The 20,530-nt window shown below is 43.0% G+C and overlaps 1 protein-coding gene across 1 annotated transcript; it reads left to right on the plus strand.

Annotated features, from left to right (window-relative positions):
* Positions 1-670: 670 nt before the first annotated feature.
* Positions 671-11,964, plus strand: LOC129845263 (NLR family CARD domain-containing protein 3-like). The gene is made up of 8 exons (XM_055913136.1): positions 671-824; positions 3,919-4,035; positions 4,258-4,342; positions 4,471-4,699; positions 6,743-8,073; positions 8,128-8,591; positions 8,926-9,099; positions 11,719-11,964. The coding sequence occupies exons 1-8, from the start codon at positions 697-699 to the stop codon at positions 11,951-11,953; spliced, it is 2,763 nt and encodes a 920-aa protein (XP_055769111.1). The 5' UTR covers positions 671-696; the 3' UTR covers positions 11,954-11,964.
* Positions 11,965-20,530: the final 8,566 nt, after the last annotated feature.

Here is a 20,530-nt window from a genome sequence, read left to right on the forward strand (position 1 = left end):
TCTATAACTACCTTAACAAACAGTGACTTATTATTATTATTGTTGCTCTACTGTCTATAACTACCTTAACAAACAGTGACATATTATTATTGTTATTATTATTATTATTGTTATTATTGTTGCTGTACTGTCTAGAACTACCTTAACAAACAGTGACTTATTATTATTATTATTATTGACAGTTACCATGGAGATAAAATGTCACAACTACATGTTCATGTGATTGCATTAAATCATCTGACTGTTTCTATGTCTGTTAGTAAATGTTTTATTTCTCAAAGAGATAATGAATTCATGAGAACAATTGACATTCAATAATTAGCTGTCACCGTGTTAACCACAACCAACATGTTGGATCTCTGTTTAGGGGTCAGTGCTCTAAAATGAGTCTCTCTGTGGAGAGAGAGGAGGGGGGCCCTGCCTCTAAAATGAGTCTCTCTGGGGAGAGAGAGGAGGGGGGCCCTGCCTCTAAAATGAGTCTCTCTGGGGAGAGAGAGGAGGGGGGCCCTGCCTCTAAAATGAGTCTCTCTGGGGTGAGAGAGGAGGGGGTCCTGCCTCTAAAATAAGTTTCTCTGGGGAGAGAGAGGAGGGGGGCCCTGCCTCTAAAATGAGTCTCTCTGGGGTGAGAGAGGAGGGGGTCCTGCCTCTAAAATAAGTTTCTCTGGGGAGAGAGAGGAGGGGGGCCCTGCCTCTAAAATGAGTCTCTCTGGGGAGAGAGAGGAGGGGGGCCCTGCCTCTAAAATGAGTCTCTCTGGGGAGAGAGAGGAGGGAGGCCCTGACTCTAAAATGCATCTCTCTGGGGGACATGACACCAAAGCTAAGAGGTAAGATGACAATTTTATGAAGAATTTATTACGTTTATTTCCAAAATAAATAGCTATTTTAAGATGGATGCACTTACTGTAAATCTCTCTGGATAAGAGCATCTGCTAAATCAGGGGTTCTCAATCCGGGGTCTGTGGAGGTACTGCAGGGGTTCTCAATCCGGGGTCTGTGGAGGTACTGCAGGGGTTCTCAGTCCGGGGTCTGTGGAGGTACTGCAGGGGTTCTCAATCCGGGGTCTGTGGAGGTACTGCAGGGGTTCTCAATCCGGGGTCTGTGGAGGTACTGCAGGGGTTCTCAATCTGGGGTCTGTGGAGGTACTGCAGGGGTTCTCAATCCGGGGTCTGTGGAGGTACTGCAGGGGTTCTCAATCCGGGGTCTGTGGAGGTACTGCAGGGGTTCTCAATCCGGGGTCTGTGGAGGTACTGCAGGGGTTCTCAATCCGGGGTCTGTGAAGGTACTGCAGGGGTTCTTAATCCGGGGTCTGTGGAGGTACTGCTGGGGTTCTCAATCCGGGGTCTGTGGAGGTACTGCAGGGGTTCTCAATCTGGGGTCTGTGGAGGTACTGCAGGGGTTCCACGGCACCCTGACTGTACTCGTTGCAATGTAAGACTTTGATAGAATTTTCACACGACACGACCACTTTGCCTACTCTTAATTATTGCCTAATTTAATTGAATGCATATTTTTTAATTCAATTCTGATCGTTGCTACAAGCAGAATTTTGACAATATAACCGTTATATCAACACACTCTTCACACCCGTTTAACAACTCTAAATATCTTTGGCATAGTAGCATCAAGTCCCTCGCCAATAATGTTGCCTACGACGTTGCAACAATGTTCATATTCATCAAACACATATTACGCCCTAGATACCTTCAATTGACCAATTTATAGCCACGCCCAATTTAGGATTATTTTTTAACAATGTGATGTTGCGCTCCAAAGGGAGAACTTGAAATAACATGATGTAGATAATTAAATCATCAGAAGAAAAACGTGTTTATTATACACTCTTAGAAAAGAAGGTTCCTTATAGAACCAAAAAGGCTTCTATCACTTCCTTAATATATGGAACCACTAAAAGTTAGATATATTTTGGGGTTCAGTGAAGATGAACCTCTAGAGTTCTGATCAACAAAAGGTTCATGTTTTGAGGATGTGAACCCAGCAGCCCTCCAGTGGTCAGATCAATTCCACCTGTTTTTTCCAGCGCCCGGCCCGGGATTCGAACCAGCCACCTTTCGGTCACAGCTCCAACTCCAACCTGAGTTAATCTTCAGAAATAAGCATGAGTTAATCTGCCGAAATGAAGACAAAATGCTATGCAGTTATACATGGTATCACTTGTTATACATAATTAATATACATACAGTACATCATTTCCAAAAGCACAAGACATACTGTTGCATGTAGGTCTATATTATTAATGGATTGACTATATAGAAATATAAAAACATTATTTTTAACTACTACAAAGCAATTACATGTGGCTCAGGAACCACTGACTCGCTGCATGATTCTATAGTATTATCAAGACACCTGCTGTTAACTCTTAACTACTTAGGACAGCTCACGAGGTGTCCTGAATATCTGCCGACTAGGTGGGACTAGAGACTTCATGCATAGCTTTAATTTATACCCATAAGTGTAAAATGTCTTTATTCTCAGCACTTATAAGAACAATTTTCTACTCTGAGACACTTTGACGATATGGACCCAGATCTCAACATATTGTTATAAAAAAAACATAGAATGTTTGTTTTACATAATAATAAAAAATGAATATTACTAATGTAACCCGCTGTAAAAACTGGGTTTAGTTGATTGTGTTGCACTGCTCATGTCCGCGTTCTGGAACTGTCCGCGTCCCCGTACAGAACTGTCCGCATCCACGTGAAGATCTGTCCGCGTCCACGTGAAGATCTGTCCGCGTCCACGTTCGGTGTGGCGCCAAGGATATTGTCCGGTTACGCGCAGAGTTGCTGAGGTGATCTTGGGGAATAACGACGGAGTTCACTACAGTGTTGAGACACCGAAGTTCAGTGTTCAATTAGCTTTTTTCTTTACGGTCAGGGACAGTATGAGTGTAGCCAGATCCTTTTCACTCTCTATCCTTGTTTCATTTTGTGGTTCACCGGATTCATCATCGAGACGAGGGACAGACGAACGACCTGCTAGCTAGCCAAGCTAGTCGGTACAGCTCGGTAAGCTAGCTAGCTACTATACCAGCAGCATCCTAGTTACCATAGCTACCACTACATCATCACCGGCTGTCTGCATTTCTTGTGGACAGATGGAGCTCCCCGGTTGTTTCTTCCACCTGTTAAATCCCGTGGAGGGCTTCTCCCTCTCTCGTTGACGGATGCTGGCTACCTCTGTCCGGTTCTCCTCTCTTCACTAGATGGACGGTAACTTTAGTGTTTAACCCCTCTGTGTTCAAGGACCAATCTTTTGAATATTATTTTCAGGGCGCCTCAATAGCAGGTATTGAACACCGGGTAAATAATCACTAGTCAGAGCCTCAACCTCAGTAAACATTCATTATAAAACATCTTAATATCTGATATTGCGAGTAAACAACCTCCTGTAAATTACATAATTCAACCCTCCCGGTTAGTAAATTTACCTCAACAAGCCCCCGGAGAAGGCAGAGTAACGACACCAGCCTTTTAGCGGGGCTGACTACAACGCTCGCGTCGCTGAATTAATTCCGTTATTAAAAATGACACACTGCTCGCACGCGCCAACGAGCGTCTAGAAGTCAGTTCTATTTGTGACGCAGTTCGCGCTGCATCTCCTCATTGGTTTATAGAAGCAGGTACCCACGTGCCATCTCCTCATTGGTTTATAGAAGCAGGTACCCACGTGCCATCTCCTCATTGGTTTATAGAAGCAGGTACCCATGTGCCATCTCCTCATTTAGCAAAAAAACATAACTTAACATAAACATAACTTCTTTAAAGAATAAAAGCTCATTTACGAACATTTCTGAAAATGGATATAGCTTTTTGGAATGAAACTCTTCTTCTGTTTCCCCATCTGAGCTCAGAGTAGATGAGAGATGTAATGTTTGTCTCTGTTGTGTTGAAGTCCAATCAAGCAGGAGAGACCAGCCTCCCCTGTTCCCAGCTGTGTGTCCATGAAGAGTGACTGGTCTATGGATCGTCCTATATTCTTTAGAGAGGGAGACTTTTCTACTGAACAAAGGTAAGAAGAACTCATGGGTCATGGTCAGTGAGTTATTTCCATAGTCCTAAAACAATATTAAACATACACCACATTCCCCCCCTGTGTGTGTGTGTGTGTGTGTGTGTGTGTGTGTGTGTGTGCGTGTGCGTGCGCGTGCGCGTGCGCGTGCGTGTGCGTGTGTGTGTGTGTGTGTGTGTGTGTGCTCCCTGGATGAGGAGTAATCTCATGTTTTGTCCACAGAAACCAACAGGAGAGATCAGAGTCAGAGATTCTCAGTGGTCAGTCTTCCCAGAGTCATCAAACAGACCTGGCCTCCATATTCATTGTATGTGGTCCTGTTATGTACATTTGTTTTTGTTTACCTCAAGTAAAGTTGATCTGTCAATCATTCATGAATGTGTTAATGAGAAACATTTATTCTCTTGCTTAACTTATTTACTTAATTTATTCCAGTTGCTTGAAGAGAAAATTATGACATTTGTGAAGAACGAGCTGAAGATGTTCAAGAGGATTCTTAGTCCAGAACTCCCAGAAGGCTTTGAGAGTCAGAAGCAGGATAAGGAAGTGGTGGATGCTGAAGATGAGAAGCAGGAGAGCAGTGCCAGAGAGGGGGCTCTGAAGATCACACTGCACGTCCTGAGGAAAATGAACCAGAAGGAGCTTGCTGACACACTGGAGAAATGTAAGATCTGTCTGCCTCATGTTGAATGATGTTTTATAACATTTAAAAGCTGTAGCTAAAGTACAGCTAAAGTAGCTGTGTAACTCAATGATATTGTAGGAGCCTGAACACAACACCTAGTGACCTCATCAAGTAGCAGCAGGGATGTGTTGTGGTGACTAATTTAGAGAGAGAGAGACAACATTAATAATACCATAAATAATACCAATAATAATATAATCAGTCACACCAGTCTGTAATGCATTATGAAAACATTTACACATTTATACAGTCAGTTAAGAAAATAAACTTCTTCTGGCTGCAAGCCCGACGTCGGCTCACCACCAAATACAAAAAAGGACAGACATTTTTCACAGCACAGGTAGCATGCACAAAACCAACCTAACTAACCAAGAACCAACCAAACTAACCAAGAACCAACCAAACTAACCAAGAAACAACTTCATCAGATGACAGTCTTATGACATGTTATTCAATAAATCTGTTTTGTTCGAAAAATTTGCATATTTGAGCTATAAATCAGTTTTACATTGCAGCTACCATCACAGCTACCATCAGAAATGGCACCGAAGCAGCCAGAGTAATTACAGACACCAACGTCAAATACCTAAATACTCATCATAAAACATTTCTGAAAAATACATGGTGTACAGCAAATGAAAGACAAGCATCTTGTGATTCCAGCCAATATTTCCGATTTCTTAAGTGTTTTACAGCGAAAACACAATATAGCATTATATTAGCTTACCACAATAGCCAGAAACACAAGCCATTTACCAGCAGCAAAAGTTAGCGATCGTAACAAACCAGCAAAAGATATATAATTTTTGACTAAGCTTGATAAGCTTCATCAGATGACAGTCCTATAACATCAGGTTATACAATACACTTATGTTTTGTTCGAAAATATGCATATTTAGAGCTGAAATCAGTGGTTATACATTGTGCTAACGTAGCATCTTTTTCCCACAACGTCCGGATATTTTTCTGACACTCACATATTCTGACCAAATAACTATTCATAAACATGACTAAAAAATACATGTTGTATAGGAAATGATAGATACACTAGTTCTTAATGCAATCGCCGTGTTAGAATTCTAAAAATAACTTCATTACGACATAAGGCTTAGTTATAGCGAGAGAGTGCCCAAAATCTGGGCGCAAACTACTAGTACAACATGTTCGACAGATATATGAAATAACATCATAAAATGGGTCCTACTTTTGATGATCTTCCATCAGAATGTTGTACAAGGGGTCCTTTGTCGGGAACAATCGTTGTTTGGATTTAGAATGTCGTCTTCTCCAGTCAATTAGCACGGAAAGCTAGCAAAGTGGCGCGAAGCTCTCCTTCCTGAACATATGCAGACAAAGCAACACGCCTAACGTCCCGAATAAATTTCAATAATCTAATAAAACTATATTGAAAAAACATACTTTACGATGATATTGTCACATGTATCAAATAAAATCAAAGCCGGAGATATTAGTCGTCTATAACGACAGCTTTACAGAAGGCAATACCCGGTCCCTTCTCGCACGTTCCAGAAAACAGGAAATTGGGGTCACGTCATGCCAAGAGCTTTTATTCGACCTCAGATGATGTTATACACTCCATTTCTTCTCTCACTGCCTGTTGACATCTAGTGGAAGGCGTATGAAGTGCATGTATACTAATAAATATCAAGGACATTTATAGGCAGGCCCTAGAACAGAGCATCGATTTCAGATTTTCCACTTCCTGTCAGGAAGTTTGCTGCAAAATGAGTTCTGTTTTACTCACAGATATAATTCAAACGGTTTTAGAAACTAGAGAGTGTTTTCTATCCAATAGTAATAATAATATGCATATTGTACGAGCAAGAATTGAGTACGAGGCCGTTTGAAATGGGCACCTTTTATCCAGGCTACTCAATACTGCCCTTGCAGCCCAAAGAGGTTAATAGAATAAATTATTATAATCTAAAACTTTATAACAGTCCTGCAATACTGTAGGCCTTAAAACAGACGTAATATTAATATCCTCTGTGTTATTTCTTCATTCAGATGAGCTTGCTGTGATTTGCCAACGTGAACTCAAATCTAATCTAAAGAAGAAGTTTCAATGTGTATTTGAGGGGATCGCTAAACAAGGAAACGCAACACTTCTCAATAAGATCTACACAGAGCTCTACATCACAGAGGGTGGAACAGGAGAGGTCAATAATGAACATGAGCTGAGACAGATTGAGACAACAACCAGGAAACAAGCAAGACCAGAGACTGCAGTCAAATGTAACGACATCTTCACACCCTTAACTGGACAAGACAAACGTATCAGAACTGTGCTGACAAAGGGAGTCGCTGGCATTGGAAAAACAGTCTCTGTGCAGAAGTTCATTCTGGACTGGGCTGAAGGAAAAGCAAATCAGGATGTCCAATTTGTATTTTCATTCCCTTTTCGGGAGCTGAATTTGATGAAAGAGGACAAACACACTTTCATTGAACTTCTCAATCACTTCTCAATGGAAACCAAAGAATCAAGAATCTCCAACTACGACAAGTACAAAGTTCTGTTCATCTTTGATGGTCTGGATGAGTGCCGACTGCCCCTAGACTTCCAGAAGAACAAGATATGTTGGGACGTCACAGAGTCAACCTCAGTGGATGTTCTGCTGACAAATCTCATCAAGGGAAATCTGCTTCCCTCTGCTCTCCTCTGGATTACTACCCGACCTGCAGCAGCCAATAAGATCCCTTCAGGGTGTGTTCACCAGGTGACAGAGGTACGAGGGTTCAATGACCCACAGAAGGAGGAGTACTTCAGGAAGAGATTCAGTGATGAGGACCTGGCCAGCAGAATCATCTCACACATAAAGACATCAAGGAGCCTCCACATCATGTGCCACATTCCAGTCTTCTGTTGGATTTCTGCAACAGTCCTTGAACACATGCTGGAACATAAGAAAGAAGAGATGCCCAAGACTCTGACTGAGATGTACACACACCTTGTGGTGTTTCATACCAAACAGAAGAATGAAAAGTATCTTGGGAAAGAAGAGACAGGTCCACACTGGAATAAAGAGAGCATTCTGTCACTGGGAAAACTGGCTTTTCAACAGCTTGTGAAGGGCAATCTGATTTTCTATGAAGAAGACCTGAAAGTGGCTGGTATTGATGTCAAGGAAGCCTCAGTGTACTCAGGATTGTGCACACAGTTCTTTAAAGAGGAATGTGTGCTGTACCAGGACAAGGTGTACTGCTTTGTGCATCTGAGCATTCAGGAGTTTCTGGCTGCTGTATATGTGTTCCTCTCATTCATCAACAACAATGAGAATCTAATGGACAAACTGCAAACAAAGTCCAGTGTCTTTTCTCTGCTGTTCGGAAACGTGTCTGAAGTTAGTTTCTACAAGAGTGCTGTGGATAAACAAACAAAAGAAAAGTCTGAAGTTACTTTCTACAAGAGTGCTGTGGATAAAGCCTTACAAAGTGAGACGGGAAACCTGGACCTTTTCCTCCGCTTCCTTCTGGGCCTCTCACTGGAGTCCAATCAGAAGCACTTACAAGGTCTACTGACAAAGACAAGAAGCAGCTCACAGACCCATGAAGAAACAGTGAAGTACATCAAGGAGAAGATCAGGGAGAATCACTCTCCAGAGAGGAGCATCAATCTGTTCCACTGTCTAAATGAACTGAATGACCATTCTCTAGTGGAGGAGATCCAAAGCTTCCTGAACTCAGGAAGTCTTTCAGAAGACGAACTGTCACCTGCACAGTGGTCAGCTCTGGTCTTTGTGTTGCTGACTTCAGAAAAGGAGCTGGATGTGTTTGACCTGAAGAAATACTCCAGATCAGAGGAAGGTCTTCTGAGGCTGCTGCCAGTGGTCAAAGCCTCCAGAGCTGTTCTGTGAGTAAATAAAATGACATATAAGAACTAATCATCAGGAAGCATTATCCAGTTTAGAGAAAATTATGTATATAATATTATATATAAAAACACATATCCAGTTTAGAGAAGATTATGTACATAATCCGTATATAATTTTATGTTGAAAAACATATTGAATAAATGCATTGATGTTCACATTAGTATAACATTTTGACCATACAATTCTAGGAGATGGAAGATGAATCTATATGTTGTTTGGGAGAATTAACTAAATGCATCTGCCATTATCCTTCTTCACTACTGGTGTTAAATCAACAGTGTGTTTGTGAAGTCATGATGATATCTTTGTCAGGCTGTCAGGCTGTGGAGTCACAGAGGAAGGCTGTGCTTCTCTGGTCTCAGCTCTGGAGTCAAACCCCTCACACCTGAGAGAGCTGGACCTGAGTAACAATGACCTGAAGGATTCAGGAGTGAAGCTGCTCTCTGCTGTACTGGGGAATCCCCACTGTAAACTGGAGACTCTGAGGTCAGTATTCCTGTAGTTGGTCAACAAGTGATAACTGTTCACCAGATCCACATGTGTTTACTAGACACACATCGTCCACACCATATGTGTTTGGACAGTGAGGTTTACAGTTTTACATTTGGTATTATGCTCCAGCATTTTGGATTTTAGGTAGAATGTTTCGTATTAGGTGACAGTACAGAATGTCACCTTTTATTTGAGAGGATTCATATATGTTTACCTTTTAGAAATGAAAGCACTTTATGTATGTACAGTGGCTTGCAAAAGTATTCATCCCCCTTGGCATTTTCCCCCCCAAAAATGGCCTAAAAATCTGTAATTAGAATAGATGTTTTGGGGGTTTGTATCAGTTGATGTACACAACATTCCTACCACTTTGAAGATGCTAAATATGTTTTCTTGTTAAACAACCGATAAATAATAAGAACAGAGAACTTGAGCATAACTATTCACCCCCAAAGTCAATACTTTGTAGAACCACCTTTTGTAGCAATTACAGCTGCAAGTCTTTTGGGGTTTGTCTCTATAAGCTTGGCACATTTAGCCACTGGGATGTTTGACCATTTTTCAAGGCAAAACTGCTCCAGCTCCTTCAAGTTGGATGGGCTCCGCTGGTGTACCGCAATCTGTAAGTCATTCCACAGATTCTCAATTGGATTGAGGTCTGTGCTTTGACTTGACCATTCCAAGACATTTACATTTTTCCCTTTTAACCACTCGAGTGTTGCTTTAGCAGTCTCAAAATCTCTGGAAGACTGAAACAGGTTTCCCTCCATAATTTCCCTGTATATAGCACCATCCATCATTCCTTCAATTCTAACCAGTTTCCCAGTCCCTGTCGATGAAAAACATCCCCACAGCATGATGCTGCCACCACCATGCTTCACTGTGGGGATGGTGTTCTCGGGGTGATCTGATTGGGTGTTGGGTTTGCGCCAGACATAGAGTTTCCCTTGATGGCCAAAAAGCAAAATAAACTCTTAGTGTCCTGATTCAGATCTATTTAAACCAACTCTTAGTTTCCTGATTCAGATCTGTTTAAACCAACTCTTAGTTTCCTGATTCAGATCTGTTTAAACCAACTCTTAGTTTCCTGATTCAGATCTGTTCAAACCAACTCTTAGTATCCTGATTCAGATCTGTTCAAACCAACTCTTAGTTTCCTGATTCAGATCTGTTCAAACCAACTCTTAGTTTCCTGATTCAGATCTGTTTAAACCAACTCTTAGTTTCCTGATTCAGATCTGTTCAAACCAACTCTTAGTTTCCTGATTCAGATCTATTTAAACCAACTCTTAGTTTCCTGATTCAGATCTGTTTAAACCAACTCTTAGTTTCCTGATTCAGATCTGTTTAAACCAACTATTAGTTTCCTGATTCAGATCTGTTTAAACCAACTCTTAGTTTCCTGATTCAGATCTGTTTAAACCAACTCTTAGTTTCCTGATTCAGATCTGTTTAAACCAACTCTTAGCTTCCTGATTCAGATCTGTTTAAACCAACTCTTAGTATCCTGATTCAGATCTGTTTAAACCAACTCTTAGTGTCCTGATTCAGATCTGTTTAATCCAACTCTTAGTTTCCTGATTCAGATCTGTTTAAACCAACTCTTAGTTTCCTGATTCAGATCTGTTTAAACCAACTCTTAGTGTCCTGATTCAGATCTGTTTAAACCATCTCTTAGTTTCCTGATTCAGATCTGTTTAAACCATCTCTTAGTTTCCTGATTCAGATCTGTTTAAACCATCTCTTAGTTTCCTGATTCAGATCTGTTCAAACCAACTCTTAGTTTCCTGATTCAGATCTGTTAAAACCAACTCTTAGTTTCCTGATTCAGATCTGTTTAAACTAACTCTTAGTGTTATTATTCATTATTTATTTATGATTTGTATTAATCAAGGCATAATCAGGATTAATTTAGTATTGTTTAGAAACGTGTTATCTACTCCCTTAGACAGAAAATGACTCCAGTCATCATCCACAGTTCAGTTACTATTGGGCAAAACACAACCCAAAACACAACCAAAACAAACTGCAAATGCAACCAATGAGTTTGGAACCAAATACTAAACTTTCGACTACTTTAATACACTATAAGTGAATTGGTCAGAATACTTATGACTTCTTCAAATTATCAAAGTATGGGGGGACTAGATACATAAAGTGCTTTCATTTCTAAATGGTGAAACAGATATGTATTAAAATACCCTCAAATAAAAGGTGACATTATATATTGTCACCTCATATGAAACATTTGATCTGAAATCCAAAATGTTGGAGTATAGAGACACATTTAAAATGTTTTCTTCACTGTCAAAATAGATATGGTGTGGTCTGTATACTCAATACAATCTAAATCTGATACCTCACTGTCTGTCTTTTGACTGATACTGCTTTTTAAACTGGTCTGGTCAGTCTACTCAAATATTTGTACTATACATGCTTCTATCTGCAGGCAATACTTTGTTAATTTGTCAATTTCTAATAATGATACATTAATTTTCTGAATAGATATGGCAGGTTTCAGGACACTGATTTATCTGAATATGTTAAAAAATATACTGCCACTATTTTCACCACCAAAGAATATCAGTGTGATTTTAATATGATTTGACTCAGGCTGTCAGGCTGTCTAGTCACAGAGGAAGGCTGTGCTTCTCTGGTCTCAGCTCTGAGGTCAAACCCCTCACACCTGAGAGAGCTGGACCTGAGCTACAATCACCCAGGAGACTCAGGAGTCAGACTGCTCTCTGCTGGACTGGAGGATCCACACTGCAGACTGGAGAAACTCAAGTATGTAGAGGGTTTATGTCAATGTTCATATCAGACATGTTTGACTTATCAGGCTGGTTAAGATAAACATTCTGACCACCACTTGGACAAAGTTATATGCTGACTGTGTGTTTGTGTGTGTGTTTGTGTGTGTGTGTGTGTGTGTGTGTGTGTGTGAGTTCAGGTGTATCCCTCAATGACTGTCTGTTCTTCTGCTTACCGCTACAGTGTGGAACATGGTGGAGAGAACAGAATGAAACCTGGGCTGAGAAAATGTGAGTGTTGACTGCTGTGAAGAATATGACTAAGAATACGTCTTAATTCAAGTTAAGTCAAAGTCAAAGACCACCATCATTACTTACTTGGTCATATTAAATATCAGCTGTAGTTCTACAGAAACAGAAATCAGGGACACCAACGTTTACAAAGAGCTGATTTGACAATGTGTGTGTGTGTGTGTGTGTGTGTGTGTGTGTGTGTGTGTGTGTGTGTGTGTGTGTGTGTGTGTGTGTGTGTGTGTGTGTGTTCATGATGCATACATGTGTGAGTGAGTGTGTGTGTGTGTGTGTGTGTGTGTGTGTGTGTGTGTGTGTGTGTGTGTGTGTGTGTGTGTGTGTGTGTGTGTGTGTGTGTGTGTGTGTGTGTGTGTGTGTGTGTGTGTGTGTGTAATTAATGTGAATAAGTGTGTTTTATATTACCATACAGTATAACATATGATCATTCAACAAGTCTCAAGTTACCTTAACTTCTCCTTTTGATACCTAGAAACATCTACATTAAATGAATTAGTGAAAAGTGAGTTAACATTCTAATGTGAATGATGATGATTTCTAATATTGTGTCTGGTTTCATCCATCAGATGTCTGTGATCTCACACTGGACCCAAACACAGTAAACAGATACCTCTCTCTGTCTGAGGAGAACAGAAAGGTGACATGTAGGAGAGAGGAGCAGCTGTATCCTGATCACCCAGAGAGATTTGAGGACTGTAGACAGGTGCTGTGTAGAGAGGGTCTGACTGGGCGCTGTTACTGGGAGGTAGAGAGGAGTGGGATAGAGACTGTTATAGGAGTGACATATAAAGGAATCAGCAGGAGAGGAGGGGTTAGGAACTGTTGTCTTGGATACAATGACAAGTCCTGGATTCTGTTCTGCTCTGACAACAGTTACATTGCCAGTCACAATAATAATCCCACTACCATAGACGTCCGCCCCTCCAGCTCCCACAGAGTAGGAGTGTATCTGGACTGGCCAGCCGGCACTCTGTCCTTCTATAGAGCCTCCTCTGACACACTGACCCACCTGATCACATTCACCTCCACATTCACTGAGCCCCTCTATCCAGGGATTAGGGTTTGGGATGATGTTGACTCCTCAGTGTCCCTGAAATAATAACCTGACACACACACTGGACTCACACTGGACACACACACACACACACACACACTTGACACATACATACACACACACACTGGACACACACACAGACACACTGGACACACACACACACACACACTGGACATATACACACACACACACACACACTGGACACATATACACACACACACACTGGACACATACACACACACACACACACTGTACACACACACACACACTTGACACACACACACACACACAGTGGACACACACACACATGCGTGTCTTCCTATAATTGTGAGAATGTTAAAATACCAATGTGATAATTTATTTATGTCTTTTATGTCTAAAAACAAATTGTATAATTATATATGGACATACGCTCCATAGTTGTACAAGTATACAAGGATATATTGTACTTTTCATAATAAAACATACTTGAAACAAGAAAAGCATGTTAATTGTGAAAACAGTTTGGTTATTGATGTTACGTTTCCTCTGTCAGGTTGACGTTAACCTGCGACTGGTTGAAACATGAAACTAATATGAAATGAAATACAAAACAATTACATATGTGAAATTGAATTAAACAATTTGTATAACAGAGTGTTGTGATGCAGCGTTACTATAGCAACAGATTTCACTCTCTCGCTCTCTGCTCTGTTCTCTCTGCTCTCTCTCTCTTGCTCTCTGTTCTCTCACTCTGCTATCTGCTGTCTCTCTGCTCTCTCTTTTCTCTGCTCTTTCTGCTCTCTGCTCTCTTTCTCTGCTCTCTCCCTCCCTGCTCTCTCTCTGCTCTCTGCTCTGCTGTTCTCTCTTTTCTCTGCTCTCTCGCTCTCTGCTCTATTGCTCTCTCTCTGCTCTCTCTCCCTCTCTTCTCTCTCACTCTGCCCTCTCTTCTCTCTGCTCTCTCACTCCCTCTGCTCTCTCTCTTCTCTCTGTTCTCTGCTCTCTCTGCTGCTCTCTCTCTTTTATCTGCTCTCTCTGCTCTCTCAGCCTGCTCTCTCTCTGCTCTCTCTGTGCTCTGCTCTCTCTGTGCTCTGCTCTCTGCTCTCTTTCTGCTCTCTTCTGTCTCTGCTCTTTCCCCCAATCTCTCGCTTTATATCTTAACAGTGGTGCAGTTTGGACAATCACCACTTGATGTCAGTGTTAAACCAGAAGTGATGAAAACAACATCACTGCAGAGAGAGAGTCTAATATACTGATATACAGGGCATTCAGAAAGCATTCAGACCCCTTGACTTTTTACACATTTTGTCACCTTACAGCCTTATTCTAAAATGGATTACATTGTTTTTTTCCCTCATCAATCTACACACAATAACCCAGAATTACAAAGCAAAAACTGTTTATTTTATGTGTGCAAATGTATATTTAAAAAAAACTTAGATAGCACATTTACATAAGTATTCAGACCCTTTACTCAGTACTTTGTTGAAGCACCTTTGGCAGTGATTACAACCTTGAGTCTTCTTGGGTATAAAGCTACAAGCTTGGCACACCTGTATTTGGGGAGTTTGTCCCATTCTTCTCTGCAGATCCTCTCAAGCTGTCAGGTTGGATGGGGAGCGTCGCTGCACAGCTATTTTCAGGTCTCTCCAGAGATGTTCGATCGGGTTCAAGTCCGGGCTTAGGATCATTGTCCTGTTGTCCAGTCTGTGTATACTATACTGGGAGGGGAGAGAGTCAGAACTGATAGAGGATATGGAGCCCTGAGGGGGAGAGAGAGAGGGAGGGTAGAGAGTCAGAACAGAGGGAAAGAGAGAGAGAGGGAGGGTAGAGAGTCAGAACAGACGGAAGAGAGAGAGATGGAGGGTAGAGAGTCAGAACAGAGGGGAAGAGAGAGAGAGGGAGGTGAGAGAGTCAGAACAGAGGGAGAGAGAGAGAGAGGGAGGGTAGAGTCAGAACAGAGGGAAAGAGAGAGAGAGAGGGAGGTGAGAGAGTCAGAACAGAAGGAAGAGAGAGAGATGGAGGGTAGAGAGTCAGAACAGAGGGAAGAGAGAGATGGAGGGTAGAGAGTCAGAACAGAGGGAAAGAGAGAGAGAGGGAGGGTAGAGAGTCAGAACAGAAGGAAGAGAGAGAGATGGAGGGTAGAGAGTCAGAACAGAGGGAAAGAGAGAGAGAGGGAGGGTAGAGAGTCAGAACAGAGGGAGAGAGAGAGAGGGAGGGTAGAGAGTCAGAACAGAGGGAAAGAGAGAGAGAGGGAGGTGAGAGAGTCAGAACAGAGGGAGAGAGAGAGAGAGGGAGGGTAGAGAGTCAGAACAGAGGGAAAGAGAGAGAGAGAGGGAGGGTAGAGAGTCAGAACAGGGAAAGACAGAGAGGGAGAGAGATTAGTCAGCAGTAATTATTCAGGACGACGTTTGTCTTTAAATGTACTTCTGTATTTCTCTCTTTCCCCACTGAGGAAGATAAAGGACACACACACACACACACACAGGAGGGGTAGGTAATCAGTAATTCCACCCATGGTGTGTGCATTGATTTTAGTCCCCGTCTCATTAACTAGCTGCTGACAGTGACCAGAAATGGCTAGATTGAGTTAGAGGTGTGTGTGCGTTTTTACGTGTGTTTTTGTGAGAGAGTTAACGGGACTTTTGATAATTTGTGTTTCAATGAGGTCTTAGTGGAATAGAGACATGTGATTCATGAACCATTACTGCTGTTGGAAAACGACAGAAAGAGAGAAAGAAGGAAAGGAAGCAGTCCGTTCTGAACTGCTTCAAGGTCAGAAGTTGGTCATGACGTTTCTCTGAAACACAGAACACTAAAGTTGGTCATGATGTTTCTCTGAAACACAGAACACTAAAGTTGGTCATGATGTTTCTCTAAAACAGTAAAGACTAAAGTTGGTCATGATGTTTCTCTAAAACAGTAAAGACTAAAGTTGGTCATGATGTTTCTCTAAAACAGTAAAGACTAAAGTTGGTCATGATGTTTCTCTGAAACACAGAACACTAAAGTTGGTCATGATGTTTCTCTGAAACACAGAACACTAAAGTTGGTCATGATGTTTCTCTAAAACACAGAACACTAAAGTTGGTCATGATGTTTCTCTAAAACAGTAAAGACTAAAGTTGGTCATGATGTTTCTCTAAAACAGTAAAGACTAAAGTTGGTCATGATGTTTCTCTGAAACAGTAAAGACTAAAGTTGGTCATGATGTTTCTCTAAAACAGTAAAGACTAAAGTTGGTCATGATGTTTCTCTGAAACACAGAAGACTAAAGTTGGTCATGATGTTTCTCTAAAACACAGAACACTAAAGTTGGTCATGATGTTTCTCTAAAACACAGAACACTAAAGTTGGTCATAAGCAGAGGTCTAGCAGAGCCAACGTGCTGTTGTATATTTCAACAAGCTGTTCCTGTGTCACATACCGAATAGCCGATACCATGAATGTCCTTTACAAGAAAAGACTCAGCTACATAGATGCTGCCAAGATGAAGATGTTGGACCATATTGCAGATGTTCTCTTTGCACAAAGGATGCTAAACAATGGAGAGTTGGAAAGTATCCAGTCTATAGGAGGTACTCATGACAAGGCCCGGGCCCTGATTGACACTGCCAGAAGTAAGGGAGGTATTACTAGTAATAGCTTGATGGCAACATGGGAAAATTACCCTGGATCATCCTCAGTAGGTAATGGTAATGTTATGTCACCTAAGGAAATAGTCTCAATTTTTTGGGACAATATAACCCGTGATGATATTGAGAAGATGAAGTTTGTTATGAGCGAGATAGAGATCACGCATCGACACCGCATCAGTGGACCTGCAATATGTGACAGATAGAACCGGGTTAGCAGATGTTATGGCATTACGGAGCTGCAGCACGGGCAGGGTTGAACACCCTGCTCAAGAAAATCGGTCGCAATGACCTGGTGAAGCGAGTCAAAGCAGCATGGCGGAGCTTATCAGAAACGCAACTGACGTTGCAAAAAGTGCTGAAGGAACATGTTCAACATGACCAGTTACCTGTGCAGTGGTTGGATACACAACCCACAGTGAGACATTGAAACTAGGTCACCTCAGGTTGACACCTAAGCAGTGAAACAGGAAAGATACATATAGTCTACCTGATGACACTTTGTGGTGATTACTTCAAACGGCCTTGAAGCTTTTAGGAGGAGCCTCAGCTACATATATAAGATTAGTTACACAGACAGTAGAAAATTCAGTGTATATTTGCAGCTGAACCATGAACATGGTGTGAAGTACTTTACAAAACAACAAGAATTAGAAAGAAAAGATAGAATGTCACATGACGTTTATTCTGTCACCGAAGACCAAGGGTTACAATGGACCGCCAACTCGGTACAACAAACGGCCACAAAACGTTTGTCATGCTCCTACTACAGCAAAGGTGAAACGCCGTATACCTCTGGAATGGATACTGCAACCCTGTAAAGGACAACCTGCCAAAACAAAACGCAAGACTGGTGAGAGACACGGACATCATGACAATGTCAGCAGCCGGCCCCAGCCCACCAGGGGCAGCAGTCGGTCCCACCCCCCAAGGGACAGCGTCGGGGCCCAGTCTCCCAGGGACCACAGCCGAGCTCACACCACCAGCGGCAGCAGAGACATGACCCATAGTTCTGTCAACCGTAGGCGAAGCACAGAACCCAATACAGGCCTTAATGCTCAAAGGTTGTGTCCCGAAGTCTCCTGTAGCAGCGGCCGCAATGGTGGTCTTGGTAGCAGCGTCACATCAGCAAAGATTGGCAGATATGAAAACAGGTTTGCTTCACAAAGCCACAGCATGCCTAGATCACATAGACCGTCCACTGGCCCACATCAGAAACCTGTGACTGTGGACAATATTAAGAAGAGATCGGTCGACATGTCCTACAATCAGACTGGTTCTCAGTCGAGCGTTAAAAGTGGTTGCAGAAAGAGGGCCTGGATGTTCAACAGGAGACCAAACAACAGTGAAGAAGTAGACAATAGCACATCAGCGGTTCTACACCATGTCACGGCTACCAATGAGGAGGCTAACCTACCTAGAGAACCCGGTGCAGATGATAGCGGAGATGAAAGCGATGACTCCAGCAGTGGAATCGGGGTTAAAGTACCTACAGAACCTGGTGCAGATGATAGCGGAGATGATAGCGGAGATGAAAGCGATGACTCCAGCAGTGGAATCAGGGTTAAAGTACCTACAGAACCTGGTGCAGATGATAGCGGAGATGAAAGCGATGACTCCAGCAGTGGAATCGGGGCTAAAGTACCTACAGAACCTGGTACAGATGATAGCGGAGATGAAAGCGATGACTCCAGCAGTGGAATCGGGGCTAAAGTACCTACAGAACCTGGTGCAGATGATAGCGGAGATGAAAGCGATGACTCCAGCAGTGGAATCAGGGCTAAAGTACCTACAGAACCTGGTGCAGATGATAGCGGAGATGAAAGCGATGACTCCAGCAGTGGAATCGGGGCTAAAGTACCTACAGAACCTGGTACAGATGATAGCGGAGATGAAAGCGATGACTCCAGCAGTGGAATCGGGGCTAAAGTACCTACAGAACCTGGTACAGATGATAGCGGAGATGAAAGCGATGACTCCAGCAGTGGAATCAGGGCTAAAGTACCTACAGAACCTGGTACAGATGATAGCGGAGATGAAAGCGATGACTCCAGCAGTGGAATCGGGGCTAAAGTACCTACAGAACCTGGTACAGATGATAGCGGAGATGAAAGCGATGACTCCAGCAGTAGAATCAGGGCTAAAGTACCTACAGAACCTGGTACAGATGATAGCGGAGATGAAAGCAACACAAGTTCCTCCAGTGACTCTGTTCACACTAGCGATGATGACAAGGAGGACTGTCACAATTCTGTACCCAAACATGTTGCTGAAAGGGTATCCTCTCCAGTCAAACATAGTGTACCTATCAAACAAAAAAGTACCAGAGTGGCTGGAGTCCAACAAGACCCTGATACTGAACCATGTGTATCTGCTGAGCCAGAGTATCAGTATACAGAGGATGCTGCCTGTTCTGGGACGGTATGCACTGTGCCTAATTCCCCCACCACAGATGACACAGAGCCTGTGTCGGCCCCAGCCGGGGCGACCTCTGCTGAGACGCAGACCCAGGAGCCAGACTCTGATGAGACTCAGGCCAATGATGTAGTGTCTGCTGAGACTGTGTCTGCAGAGACTCAGACCCCAGACTCTGATGAGACTCAGGCCAATGATGTAGTGTCTGCTGAGACTGTGTCTGCAGAGACTCAGACCCCAGACTCTGATGAGACGCAGACCCAGGAGCCAGACTCTGATGAGACTCAGGCCAATGATGTAGTGTCTGCTGAGACTGTGTCTGCAGAGACTCAGACCCCAGACTCTGATGAGACTCAGACCAAGGAGCCAGACTCTGATGAGACTCAGGCCAATGATGTAGTGTCTGCTGAGACTGTGTCTGCAGAGACTCAGACCCCAGACTCTGATGAGACTCAGACCCAGGAGCCAGACTCTGATGAGACTCAGGCCAATGATGTAGTGTCTGCTGAGACTGTGTCTGCAGAGACTCAGACCCCAGACTCTGATGAGATAGGCCAATGATGTAGTGTCCGCTGTCTGCTGAGACTCAGACCCCAGAATCTGCTGAGACACAGACCAGGAGCCAGACTCTGATGAGACTCAGGCCAATGATGTAGTGTCTGCTGAGACTGTGTCTGCAGAGACTCAGACCCCAGACTCTGATGAGACTCAGGCCAATGATGTAGTGTCTGCTGAGACTGTGTCTGCAGAGACTTAGACCCCAGACTCTGATGAGACTCAGGCCAATGATGTAGTGTCTGCTGAGACTGTGTCTGCAGAGACTCAGACCGCAGACTCTGATGAGACCCAGACCCAGGAGCCAGACTCTGATGAGACTCGGGCCAATGATGTAGTGTCTGCTGAGACTGTGTCTGCAGAGACTCAGACCCCAGACTCTGATGAGACTCGGGCCAATGATGTAGTGTCTGCTGAGACTGTGCCTGCAGAGACTCAGACCCCAGACTCTGATGAGACTCGGGCCAATGATGTAGTGTCTGCTGAGACTGTGTCTGCAGAGACTCAGACCCCAGACTCTGATGAGACTCAGACCAATGATGTAGTGTCTGCTGAGACTATGTCTGCAGAGACTCAGACCCCAGAATCTGCTGAGACACAGACCGAGGAGCCAGACTCTGATGAGACTCAGACCAAGGAGCCAGACTGATGAGACTCAGACCAAGGAGCCAGACTCTGATGAGACTCAGACCAAGGAGCCAGACTCTGATGAGACTCAGACCAAGGAG

The sequence above is a fragment of the Salvelinus fontinalis genome, unplaced genomic scaffold (genome assembly GCF_029448725.1).
Source record: "Salvelinus fontinalis isolate EN_2023a unplaced genomic scaffold, ASM2944872v1 scaffold_0258, whole genome shotgun sequence".
NCBI lineage: Eukaryota > Metazoa > Chordata > Actinopteri > Salmoniformes > Salmonidae > Salvelinus > Salvelinus fontinalis.

Coding starts and splice junctions, on each gene's coding strand:
- LOC129845263 (XM_055913136.1), top strand. CDS start 697: ATGAGTCTCTCTGGGGAGAGAGAGGAGGGGGGCCCTGCCTCTAAAATG. Junction 825..3,918: donor CATGACACCAAAGCTAAGAG/GTAAGATGACAA, acceptor GTTGTGTTGAAG/TCCAATCAAGCAGGAGAGAC. Junction 8,592..8,925: donor AAAGCCTCCAGAGCTGTTCT/GTGAGTAAATAA, acceptor TATCTTTGTCAG/GCTGTCAGGCTGTGGAGTCA.